The sequence below is a fragment of the Athene cunicularia genome, unplaced genomic scaffold (genome assembly GCF_003259725.1).
Source record: "Athene cunicularia isolate RWA unplaced genomic scaffold, athCun1 SCF_1, whole genome shotgun sequence".
NCBI classification, from domain to species: domain Eukaryota; kingdom Metazoa; phylum Chordata; class Aves; order Strigiformes; family Strigidae; genus Athene; species Athene cunicularia.
The window spans coordinates 155,608-168,360 of NW_020799155.1; the positions used below are offsets into that span (position 1 = coordinate 155,608).

Consider the following 12,753-nt stretch of genomic DNA (forward strand, 5'->3'; position numbering starts at 1 on the left):
CTTTACAGTTCATTGTACTTAATGTGATCACTATCATAGGACCAGCAGCCCCAAAGCCCTCCTTGCAACAAGTAATTCTGCAGGAGTCTCAGCAGGGATACGGTTGCAAGGTCTTTGTACCTTGAGATTTGTACCTTAAAAATTGGGCATATGTTCTCTGCAACATGTAGCATCCTGCAGCATTTCCCTCTGTAAAGTACATTTTAAAGTGCTTTTATGTTTCACATGATTATTCTTCCAACATCTCTGCCTCTCTCTCCCTACACCACCCTGCAAGATGGTATTTTTAATTGCATTTTTTTTGTGTGTGAGGAATTCCCTTTCACTAGGAACTGTTGAATTACTGCATTTGAAGAGTACTCCCCTTTTTGGTTTTTTTTTCCATCAGTGTGCCAGTCTGATGCATCTATTCTGGATGTCCGTATTTCTACCCCAGTTCATCTTTTCACAGGAGTATCAGTTCAGACGTTTTTTCAACTGCTTTTTTCTCTGGTGCTTGTCCCTCCCTTGTCCCCTTTTGTGCTGCTATGTACTTCAAAACACTGGACTCTCTTATTTTAACTAAGAAGTGGCACACGGGTATGGTGCCTGAATCTGGCATCCTTCGTACAGGTCGTAACATGCTAAAAATGATTGTTAGCTTTTGCTGTGTGTGCAGACAAATGAAGCTTAATATCTCTGTCCAGGCTCCGAATTACCTATGAGATTCTTTATTTAATCATTTCAATCTGTGTTGCTTGTGGCTTTTCAACCTCTGTTAGACGCTCTGTCAGAGAGTGCCAGCACCACAGAACAACAAGGTTCGTTGGCTGGCTGGCTCTGTACTTTATTGTGTGTTGTCTTTATTGTATTTGTGGGATTTATTTCACTTTATTATTTCACTATTATTATTTCACTACAAATCTTCACAATTTTTTAAAGTTCTATTTAAGCCTGAAAAGTTAGAGAATTGGGTTAAGAATTAAAAGGCTTTCAAAGCATCCTTGTCCTGAAACAACTCTGCAGGGCATGAATAAGTAACAAATGGATTGTTTTTCAGTCAAAATGAATCAGCTGATATGAACTTCCCTGTGAAAAATCTAGTTGAGATTTACAGATAACCTGTAGGGTTATATTTCTTCCCTCTTAAATTATACAAGAATTTAGATTACCTTGAATCAGTGATCATAGGCTGAAGCAACCTTTGAAATTACAGATCTTCTTGAACCTTGAGAGAAGATCAAAGCGTATGGGATTCTGTCTTAGAGAGCATGTATTTTGTTTGTGGTTTTACAGTATACATTTAGCATGACACTGGGTTGATTAGAAGATTTCCTCAAGCCACAATTTAGTTCTTCATGGTACGACTATGTCATTTTAAAAAAAAAAAATACAGTGTGCTGCAGGAAGCTGTACTGGTATTTATGTTTGTTGATTCATAATAATTCCAGACTAGATAGAGGTAGATATTTAAAGAAGATATCAGATGAGTGAAAATTTTGAGGAAATGTGGCTTGCAGTTTCATTTTTTAAATGTTTTTTTCTTTCTCTTTTATATCAGTCCGTGATAAATATATGTATAAAGTTGTTATTGTCATGTATGTTATAATTATACCTTGTACAGACACAAGGCTATAGTGTTTATAATAAATATCTCCAGTATAAGCTGTCCTGTGGCATAATTAACTATCACTTTTCTCTTTCAACATCTTGTTACTTTCAGTATAAATCTTCTGGAAGGACCATAAATAAATAGGTGGTTTTAAGTAGCTTTTCTTTTTTCCTGGTGTGACCTTAATTTAGGGGATAATAGGATATTTTTTAAATTTCCATAGAAAACACTCACTGTAGAGATGAGAAACTTTGTGGTTTGCTTCTAATAATTACAAAGTTCCAGATCTGCTCAGATTAGACTAATCTGGTCTTCCCTTTTGATGTCTTTCACACTGTGCACTGAATGTCTTCACTCAGATTTCTTGCTTCTCTTTTGTCAATGCTGTGGCTTTTTCCTACCCAGTGGCTTATAAGGTGGATGAAGGAGCTCCATTGTATGTTTTTTCAGAAGTTTGCCCATATACTCTGAGTTGTGTTCCCTCTTTCACGTCTGACAAGTGTGAAATTTGAAATTTGAGTGTTTTCACTGGGGTGTTGAGCATTCCTTTCCATGGTTTCCTGTAAATCTATTATTGTTCATCAGCGGGAAGCTTAGAAGCGCTGGGAGGTAAGTGCTGGTCTTCAGCCTGCTTAGCTCTGCGTGAAGCCCATGTGCCAAATTTTTAGGATTGCCCTGCCATGCGGCCGATGAAGTTTGTTTGCTGTGGTGAGTGGGATAGCTGCTTCTAGGACTTCCCTATTGAGAGATTTGCAAACAAACTGTGAAGGCAGTGAGGAAAACAGACAGCTGTGGGGTCAATCCCATAGTTTTGGCAGTTAGTGTGTGAAAAGGTCCTATGATAGCATTGGTGATGCTGCTTTGATATCAATCTTGAACACCTCTAAAATGTTCTGTATTATTAAACCCATAGTGGTGATGTTTATGAATGGTACCACTATGGGAAGGTAATGAGACACCTTTAGAGCCCTCTGGTAGAAATGTTTCAGGATCTCTTGCTATTATTTCTGAAAGAGCACGGTAACAGAGCATCGGGAGGTCTCAGGAGAAATTAGGCAAGATAATGTGATTGCTGAAAAATTAACACAAGTTGCAGCTGTGTGATAAAAGCTTTAAAAAGTTTTTTCAAACTATATAAAGAAAAAAAAACTAAAAGCAACTCCCTAGGCACGGCTGAAATAGATGCATTGTATCTGCTGAGGCTTAGTCCTGTAGTATTTGGCATAATGTGAAAGTTGAAGTTACTTTAAAATTTATCGTTGTTTCTAAAAATTCTTGAAAAACAATTTCAGATTTTGTTTTCTGAAAGTGCAAAAGTTCCGCTAAGTACAGCAGGATTCCTTGTTTTCATGTGTTAATTCTGGTATTCTAAAAGCGTGCAAATGGCATTTGTCTTTGGATTTACAAAAACTCTAGATATTCAGAGTTTGAATTATTTAAACTCCCACAACACATGCACTTTTGCTTTTCAAGCTTGAGTTATAATTTAATTAAAAACTTCTGGTGCATCGCTAGCTATTTAAATATTAAAATGTTCCATGGATCACTTTCGATTATCTACCGTCATGAAATTCCTGAAGATGTCAGATTTTTAAGATTCCCAAAGTTGCACTTGGAATTGTCTGTTGATGCAAAGGGGACTGTGATAATTACATACATCCATTAGTATCAGCAGAGGAGATAAACTTTGGGGAGGCTTAATGGGCATGTCTCAGTGACAGCTAGCAAAGAACATTTGGCATGATTAAGGATGGATTTGAATGTACTTGAAAATAGACTCTCATTATGGACGCCCAGTGGAAGTTGCACTACAAATGTTAAATTCCCCAGAAGAAGAGTTGTGTGGCAGGGAAGCTTTGAAATCCACTGTGGCCGTCATCCAAATTACTCTCTTCTCTTTGTGTCTTTCCGCTGTCAGATTCACTTTGTGATGCCCAACTTGGCTCCCTGCATCTTTGAAAAGAGGCAACCTGTTGGTTTCTGTGTTTCAGATTGTCCGAAGATACATCAAGGACTGGCTTGAAAGGAAGAAGCCTCCATTTGGCGCTATCAGCAGCTGTGTGCTCCTGATGATCATTTACACAACGTTCTGTGATACTTTCGCCAATCCAAATATTGACCTTGATAAATTTAGCTTGATTATAATAGTGTTCATAAGTAAGTTCAGCCTTAAAGCATCTCTTCTATCTGTGTTTTGGGTGTGCAATGAGCTGTATGTACTGGAAAGGGTGGGGCTGCGGGATACTGGCATGGGGCTAGAATTTGTAGTTTTAATCCGTCTGGTAAATCAGATTACCAGACTTCTTAGGGGCTGGATGCTTTTAGGGGGTTGAGTGAGCATTTAGAGAGAGTCAGCATTTAGAGAGGGATGAACCCTGCTATTTAGGAATGCCTGAGATTGCTCAGTGGCCCTTCCTTTCTAAAGGGGCATGGTATTACTTTCCAACTGTTTACAACCATTCTGGTTTGGCTTCTTTGTTATTAAGCAACCACAGATGCACAGATATTGCATTCCAAACAAAAAGGAAAGATCTGGGTTTCAGCTGCACACCAGAAGCACTGTTTATGACTTTTAAATAGTTCTTCCTTACTGTATTATAAACCTGGAAACTAGTTGGGAGTTTGAATGTTGATATATTTCTGTGGATGAACACATTTCTTGCAGAGTTTGTTTTAGAAGCACTCTAGTCATTCAGCCATAAATAACGTACACATGAGAATAGACTGCTGGTATCCTTGCCATCAGTTAAAAACACACTTGCAGATCACTACCTCCCAGGGAAAGGCAGTGGTATACAGGCACTGTCTCCTCTCCCAGTAGGGAATTCTGTCTTGCTTCAGACTGTCCAGAGCCAGGAGTTTCAATTTGCTTGGGGGAGAGGTAACTACAGTATACTACAGTATAAATCACATCTCATACACTCTAAAACTGTTAGATTTCAAGAAATCAATACATCACCTACCTTGAAGTGTGTGTATGTGCACATGTTTCTGTCTAATAAAAATAATGTATCTTCTATAAATCCCACCTCCACTAAAGTCAGTAGGAAATTTGCCCCTGCCCTTTGTGAGTCAGTTCTTATTCTATCCCAATTGTGGCAGGTTTTTGGATTATGAAACACTATATGTGTGTAAAATTATAAAAGCTACTGTATAAATACTTTATTCTGAAAGCAAAGAAAAAGGAAGCCATGGTAAGGAGCTTTTTATCAAAATGGAGTTCGCATAGGCACCTGAGAAGGACCACATCCCACATGCGCTTAAGTCAGTGCAGAGTTGTCAGCAAAAGAGAGGGATATGGAAATTTTCAACTCTGACTTAACAAACAGAGAAACTCAGAATGAAGTAATTTTATGTTACTGTGCTGGCTGCTGCTTTTTTAGTTAAAAAGGCACGTTCTTCCTTGAACACTTGATACAGACTGGTTGCTTCCATTGCCTTTCTTGTTCTTTCTTTTATTTCTCTGCGAGACAACTCTGCATTTGTGCCATGTGTAATTATATGTACCACTTGCAGTGCAATACACTGACAATCATTATATATACATTTTCATGGCCAGTGTGCATAACTGGAGTTTATTAGTATGAATATTAACATAATCATTGAAACCACTTGGAACATATTCGACATTCATTTTTTTAAAAAATATTTATATTAAACAAAACAAAACAAAACAAAACAAAAAAACCCCCACAAAGGTAATGTGGAGATGGATATGCACACTGTATTACAAAGTTTCTGTACCGCCACTGGATATGTTGGCTGGATGTGTGCATTGTGTTATACCAGGATGTCAAATTAGCACAAGGAGTTTGAGATGAAACTGCATTTATTATTCTGATGATTAATGTTTTTATGTTAATATTCTAGCCACAGCAAAATATGCACAAGGGATAATTGGTAGCAACCCATGCTTATCGCTTTACAGAATTATACGTATTAAGGGATTTTTTTTTCTGTGCATATTAAATTAATGTACTTACTTGCAGAAAAATTGTAATTCAAGAACAATGGATTGCTTCCTTAGTTCATGAAGGAAGAATTAAGTGCATGCTGAGGTGACATTTATACTTCCTAGGAAATGTATGTAAGAGAATGGAAAATGTCACTGGTAATAGCTAATATCCCTGCCATGTTTCCCAGTTCTAAACTGGAGTCAAAATCAAATGTATTGTCTTGATTTGCACTACCCTATGGGACACATTAGCCTTACTGCATTTACAAGTTTTGCAAGGAAAAGGGAGAGGACCCACCTCATATTCTGCTGCAAGTAAAAGCCCCATAACCGACAAACACCCAGAGAAGGTCTGTGCAGGTCACAGCGTTTCTTCTCCAGCTCTGAGGGGAGTTCCTGTGCTCCAGCACAATACTCGACCTCTATAGCTCTAGCAGCTACTCACGGCACAGTGGGGAAGCCGCCCGCTTCTCCCCACATCTCCGCAAACCAAGGGTGGACTCTGTGCACGCCACAACCCCTGCGGGTGTCGGGTGATCTGGCAGAGAGGAGAGCTCCCCTCAGGATGCTCAAAAACCATCCGCACTTACAAAGCTGAGTGAGCCTGAATGAAAGCTGCTCTGTCTGATTGTACTGGGTCTGGCTGAGCCGGAATTGGTTTTCCCCTGTAGCAGCCCCCATGGTGCTGTGGTTTATGCTGGGAGCTGGCAGGGTGTTGGTAGCCCCCTGGTGTCGCGGCTACTGCTGAGCCGTGCTTACGCAGCACCGAGGCTCTTTCCAGCATTTCCCCCCAGTGGGATGGGGTGGGCAAGATCTTGGGAGGGGACACAGCCAGGACAGCTGACCCCAACTGCCCAAAGGGACATTCCAGCCCATGTGACGTCTGCTCAGTATAAAGCTGGGAGAAAGGAGGAAGGGCTGGGGTCACCCTTGGTCCTCCGAGGCAACCACTCCGCCTATGGGAGCCCTGATCCTGAGAAGGCCCGACAGCGCCTGCTCATGGGAAGTACAGAATGAATCCATAGGTTGTTTTTATTTTTCTTCCGCACGCGGACCTTTGCTTCGCTTTGCTTGTATTAGAACTGCTTTTGTTTTACCCACAAGGGTTGGTCTATCTTCTTTTCTTTCCCCTCTTTGCCCTGTTGAGAAAACAAGGGGAAAGGAGGGGAAGTGATAGAGTGACTTGGTGGGTACCTGCCATTTAGCCAAGGTCAAATCACCACATTGATGTATGCTGCCCCATTCAGGAATTAAAACATCCATGGTGAACTTCTCTTAATATTCATTTATTGGGAGAGTAATATACCCAGTGTGTGAGAATATTTATTGTGATCATGCTTACACATTGTACCTTCTCCTGTTAAATAGAAAAGGGCTAAATTTAAATACTCGGCAACCAAAGCATGTCTGAGAAATTTTGTGTTTTGAACCCAATAAGCAAAACTAGTACAAATAGATGTGCAGCATGCAGTAGTGAACTTTCCTGCCATTCATCGTGTCAAGAAATACTTGATTCAGAGGAGTTACCTCGGAAAGAACTTGTGTAGCCACAGTACCAGCTCTAGCTTTCTTGGATGTAATGATATGTATTGTTCTTCCAAACAGTCTTTAAAGGTTGTCTGTCATTGGATCTCGCTGGATAGACTTGGTCCAGCTTAGCTTCTGATCTGTCATGTGGGGGCAAAAGGCATGTAGACAGCAATTGAAGAGATTTAAGTGATCTTTACTTCTGTGATTTAAATCCAATTTTACCTTTTTTCTCTTCCAGTATTTTCTGTTCAGATGAGCTTCATGTTTTTGACTTTCCTCTTCTCTACAAGGTAATTGAATGTACTGAATCAGAACCTTTGGATATTTGTTTGGTGTAATATCTTTGGTTTGGGTGATACAGTTTATGCAAATGTGTAAGGGCAAGTTTCTGAATAGGGGTGACCTCATTTTGGTGTTTCATATTGTTCTTACTGCATTTTCTCTGTTAGAGTTTCATAGGCTAAGAGAGCAGGACCTGAATTCTGTCCTTTCTTGTGTGTTAATTACAGAGTTGTTAAATCTCAATCAATCACTGCTATACCTCAGCCACTGAAAAAAATGGATTTGCACAGATGTTACTGAAGGTATAATTTGCCCTGCAGACATGCTGATGACATATGAGAGAGAGAACTCAGTTTGACTTTTTACATCTCAAGATACATTTGCTGGGCTGGCAATTCACTCTTCCCTGTATATGTCAAATTTGTTACGTTTATATGGTGATTCTTAAAAGACAATTGTCCTGAACTAATGTTTGGTAGAGCTGTTTTTTTTCTTTTTAAATATCAACCAGGAAGAACAGTTGTAAATTCACCTCTCAAAAAATAGTACCATGAGAATGGTGTTAGCCCATGGCTTAGTGCATTACTTCACCTGGTCAGAGTATCCACTATTGTCCTCTTCCTTAGGCTTACAGGAGTATTTTCTTTAGCAACACTGCTGAATGGGAAGTGCCATGATACAGCAGACTTCACACTGTAAATATATGCTTTATATAAATTATACACTATCTGTAAGGGAGAATCACAAAGAAGGGTGCAACGTCTTAGAGCTACTTATGCTTTTTTGGTGCCACAAGAAAGCTTTCTGTGGCAAGATCATGCCCTGACCTTAGAAGACATTTTAAAATAACTTTTGAACTGCTAGACCTAACCAGAGGCAAAGGTATGTCCCAGCTGTAAAATCTAAAATGCTGTAAGTAGTAACCAACTTGGACAGTATGGTAAATATTTAGAATCTCCTCAAATGATTCCTAATTTAGACCAAAGGGTGATCCATTTGCCATTCATATGTCTCTGTATGTTATTTTTCCACCCTTCCTGGCCTTAAGTCCCAGTGTGTAAACACTTAGATGCAGTTTTTCTCTGAAGTGGAAGATAACTACATATTCTAAGCAGTGCTTATAGTGTAGACTCAATACTACCTAAATCAAGCATTTTGTTAACATTGCATACTATGAAAATAAATTGTAGGTCATTCTCTTTTTTTAGAGGCAAGCTGACCACTGCTGTGATAGAACATGTTTGCAAAAATAACCTCAGCTGGAATAAAGTTGTGTTCTACATACCATGTGTTCAGAATTCCTTTCCTTCACATGGGAGTGTATTCATTAGAGAGTTTGCCACAACTGAGAAACAATTCTTCTTTAAAAAAAAAAAAAAAAATCAAACTACTGTTCATTTGTGGGTAGAATTATTTCTGTCACTAGACCTGATCAAAGTGATGTGAATGTGCATATGGATCCTCAGAGTAATATATTTGATTGATGATGTTTTAAGAAGGTTTTTGCTATCAGAGGTTATTAAAACTCTTTCTTTTCTAGGAATAACTCTAGTTTCACACCAGCAGACACAGTGGCTATCATTTTCTGTTCCACACACAAATCCCTCACCCTAGGTAAGTCAGAAGATAAGCTTTTGAGCAAAGCATTCATACTGTGCTGTGCTGAAAAAAAATGTTGTTGATTGCTGGCTTTTCTGCTTAAATGTTTTGGTTTTAATGTGACAAGTAATGCTACCAGTATGATACTAATAGTAGGATAATATTCTTCCACAAATAAAATAAATATTTATTACAGGATAGAAAACACAGTCTTCTCAGATGAGAATTTAGTGGTTATAGAGTAAGACCATTTTATTTATGGAAAGCTGCATTTTTCTTTCTGTTCTTATTCTGTTCTGTTGCCTAATCCAATATTGATAAAATTTCAGGTTTGTTACTGAAAAGATTGTAAAGTAGATCTGCCCAGTCCCACAGTGAAATCTTACACCTAAAAGCTGGGATGTACAAGTGAAAATCAAAGCACATAGTGTATTCAGAAACCACAAATAGACAATACTGTCTTTTGCTTAACATGAGCTAAATGTATGTGTTTGTTTTAAGTCTGCAGATACTTTGGATAGTTTTCATTAATTCATTTATCAAAACATCATTGAGATATTTGTCACTTATGATCCCTTAGTGATAATAAGATGTTCTGATGGAAATTCATAAAATACTGCTAAATCAGTTATGCTTACAGCCACTTGCTACTGCTTCATCCATTATGTTCAGCCAGCGAAACAACTGGTACTTTAATATTTTCTGTTTTTCAAAATATGAAAACATGTGTTAGATAAAGCATATGTGACTGAATAGACGACTTTTCAAGACTGTATCTGTCAAAGAGAAACACAGCTAGTGTCAATAACAAAGGTAAGAACTCAGCCTGAAACAGGGGGAGAACAAGTCAGGACTTAGGTGAGATGTTTTCCAAGTCAGTTTGATATAGCAAAACTCATCTCAGGGTTCTTTGCTTCAGCCAGGCCTGTGCTGCAGAACTGTTAGCAAGTGCCCTTGAAAGTCTGTGGGAAGTGAAGGAGTTCCTGGAAGACAAGAAAAAGGCAAACATAATGCCTCTTTTTCACAGTGGAAACGAGGAGGGGACAAGGAATTATAGATCAGTGAGTTTAACTTCATTTTGTAGAAAACTACTGAAACAAATAAATAAATAAATAATTTTAACAGTGTAGGAAGAAACAAGGAAATGAGTAACAGCCCTGTAGATTTGTCAAATGTATATCATACCAAACTAATCTAATTTCCTTTCACACAAGCTCCTGTGGGTTGCAGAGAAGTAGCAGAAGTTGTATGGCTTGAGAGCCTTATGGCTTTTGACATTTGCATGATGTTTTGGGCTTCACAAATCAAAAATTATGAGGCCCAACTGGAAAGAGATCGGAGGAGAGTGCCATGAATGATCATAGATCTCAAAAATGTGACCCCGGAGGAAGGTTAAAACAATTGGGATTGTTGAGAGAAGACAGCTGAAATACAGTAGTGATCTTCAAATGCATAAAAGGTTGATGCAAGGAAGGAAAAAAGTAAATCTTTCATAGCGGACTTTGAAAAAGGAAGGACTTTGTTACAATGATGATGATTTAAGCTAACAATCGGGGAAACTTGCCTAATATAAAACATTTTAGCTTTAGAATATGTTGCCTATTGATGTCCCGAATCTCCTGTCATTGTAGACAAGCCTCAGACAGGAGATAGCTAGAGTTGGTCCTGCCTTGGAGCAGAACATAGAATAAATGACATTAGGTCTTTTTCAGCCAAATGTTTTCTATGAAACTGAAGCTTCAACTAATAAATGAGCTTGTGTTTAGGAGGATAGTTACACTTGTATTTATGACACACTAAAGTCATAACACACTACTGTACTTACTATTTGGAGGTGCACATAAACTTAAGCCACAACTGTGATACTACAGAAGAGAAGCTGATTGTATTTAACAGCACAAATGTGTAAGTCTTCCCTTCCCTCCCCAGTGAAAAGAGTTTTATATATGCTCTGTTGAATCTTCTGCAGCTTGCCAAGGCACTAAGAAAATAAGCACAAAGCCTTTTTCTAATAATTAAGCCCTAGAGGGGCTTGCCATCACCCAGAATAAAAGGAGAACTCTTCATTTCTTTTACCCACTTTATCAGGCATTCTCATGCAGCCTGTCTAGTACCTGCACCCTATTACACAGCTGTGTCGGTTCACTTTTCTTCTGCTAGTACGCTCTCCTTTTTATATTTCCATTTCTCCTTTAGAAGAACCTAGTTTGAGGTTCCTAGCTTGCTTGACTTTTTGACTCACGTTTTCCCAATTCCCCGTTACTGCTCTCACTAGCACAGGATAATACATCAGGCCTCGAATTTTGCAGCTTGCTTTGCCCAAGCACACCAATAAAAGTACTTTGGCCACCTCAGCTTCAAGGACTTCTAGAGCTTCTCCCCAGCCATACATACTTTTACTCTGCAAATACAGATGTCTGATGGATAAACATGCAAGTTGAGATGAAACAGGCAGATGGTGGAATGCAGTATTGTGGCATTGCTTCTTGGCTACAGGCTGTTCCATTTGTCAGCTTCAGGACAGACTACCTTCATCGCTGAAGAGCCAGTGTCTCATGGCAAGCAAGTTCATCTCCTAGGAGGCTAGTCACAAGGTGTAATTCATTCTTAGGCTTTACACTTTGACACTCCCTTTTCTTACTGCTCAGGGCCTGTGTTGAGATCGCTGGGTGGCTGGGACCTGTGCTTCCCTTGCTGTATTCCATCTCTGGGGCTCAGCTTTGCCAAGGTTTCTTTTCGAAGCTCCCAGGCTTGTCTTGCATGGGGCCAGCATCAGCATGTCCTGAATTGAGGACCAGCCCTGATGGGGAAATGCTCTTTTTGGCAGTTCCATGGAACCCATCTTTGGTAAGCCTGGGGGCCCTGCTGCTTTTGTGTGCCCCTCACAGAGTGTGTGCCCTGTGCAGGTGTGCCTGCTGTGTATCAGTTTCAAGCTGGCTGGTTTTGAGACCACTGGTATTTTACTCTGTTCAGTATTAGTACCAGGTCCAGATAAGATGGAGCTGCATAAACATTTCTATGTAAATAGGGAGGATTGAGTTTTATAAAGCTGTAGTGTGATGAGGCGTACCCCTGAGCTGACGATGTAAACAGGAATGTTAACCAGAGCAGCTAGCATTTATTCCCTCCCTGAAGGTGGAAGCAGAGTAGATCTAATTTGTTTTCAAGGATCAGCCATTTCTGAATGACAGTTAAATCTATCCACAGCACAGTCTTGTCCACACTGACCTTAGCAGAAACAGGACCAGACATTGGCATTTTGGCCCTTACTCTTTTGTTGTTCTGTCACATTTCTACTTGTCCAGAGGTGTTTACTATAAACCATGCAATGAGAAACCTTCTGTTCTCTTGTAGCAGAGAGAGTTTTTCCCTCTCCCTGTCATTACAATGCCTGAAAGCACAAACAGCTCAGGGTCTGGTTTCCCATGCGTTGTGGAGCTCTGCTTTGTTTGTCTTCAAGATTCCAGTGGTAGTGTATAAATGACCCCCCAACACTTGTTCTTTCGCTTTGAAACTGATTTCTCTCAGCTTGGCAGGTGAAACTCCAAATAGGTATGTCTGGCCCATTCCCTGGGGAGCTTAAAATGGCACCGACTAAAGTGGGAGAAGAGCTGACAGCTTTAAAGCTTTAGAAGTGGTAATAGGAGAGGCATGAGAAGACTTTTATAAGTCACTTTCTCCCACACCATATTATGAAACCAACTAATTCCCATGCAGTGCATGCTCATGAGGCCAACTGCCACTTCCACTGTTGAATCCATGAATAAGTGCTTGCTCTGCACGGAGATGAGTGCTG

General features: G+C 39.6%; 1 protein-coding gene across 1 annotated transcript in view; it reads left to right on the forward strand.

The window, feature by feature from the left end:
- SLC10A7 (solute carrier family 10 member 7) overlaps positions 1-12,753 on the forward strand; it is a 158,348-nt gene that overhangs the window by 128,611 nt on the left and 16,984 nt on the right. The window contains exons 9-11 of the mRNA XM_026867003.1: positions 3,583-3,748; positions 7,315-7,366; positions 8,899-8,972. Of these exons, the coding sequence (XP_026722804.1) occupies positions 3,583-3,748; positions 7,315-7,366; positions 8,899-8,972 (292 nt within the window). The remainder of the gene's footprint in view (positions 1-3,582; positions 3,749-7,314; positions 7,367-8,898; positions 8,973-12,753) is intronic.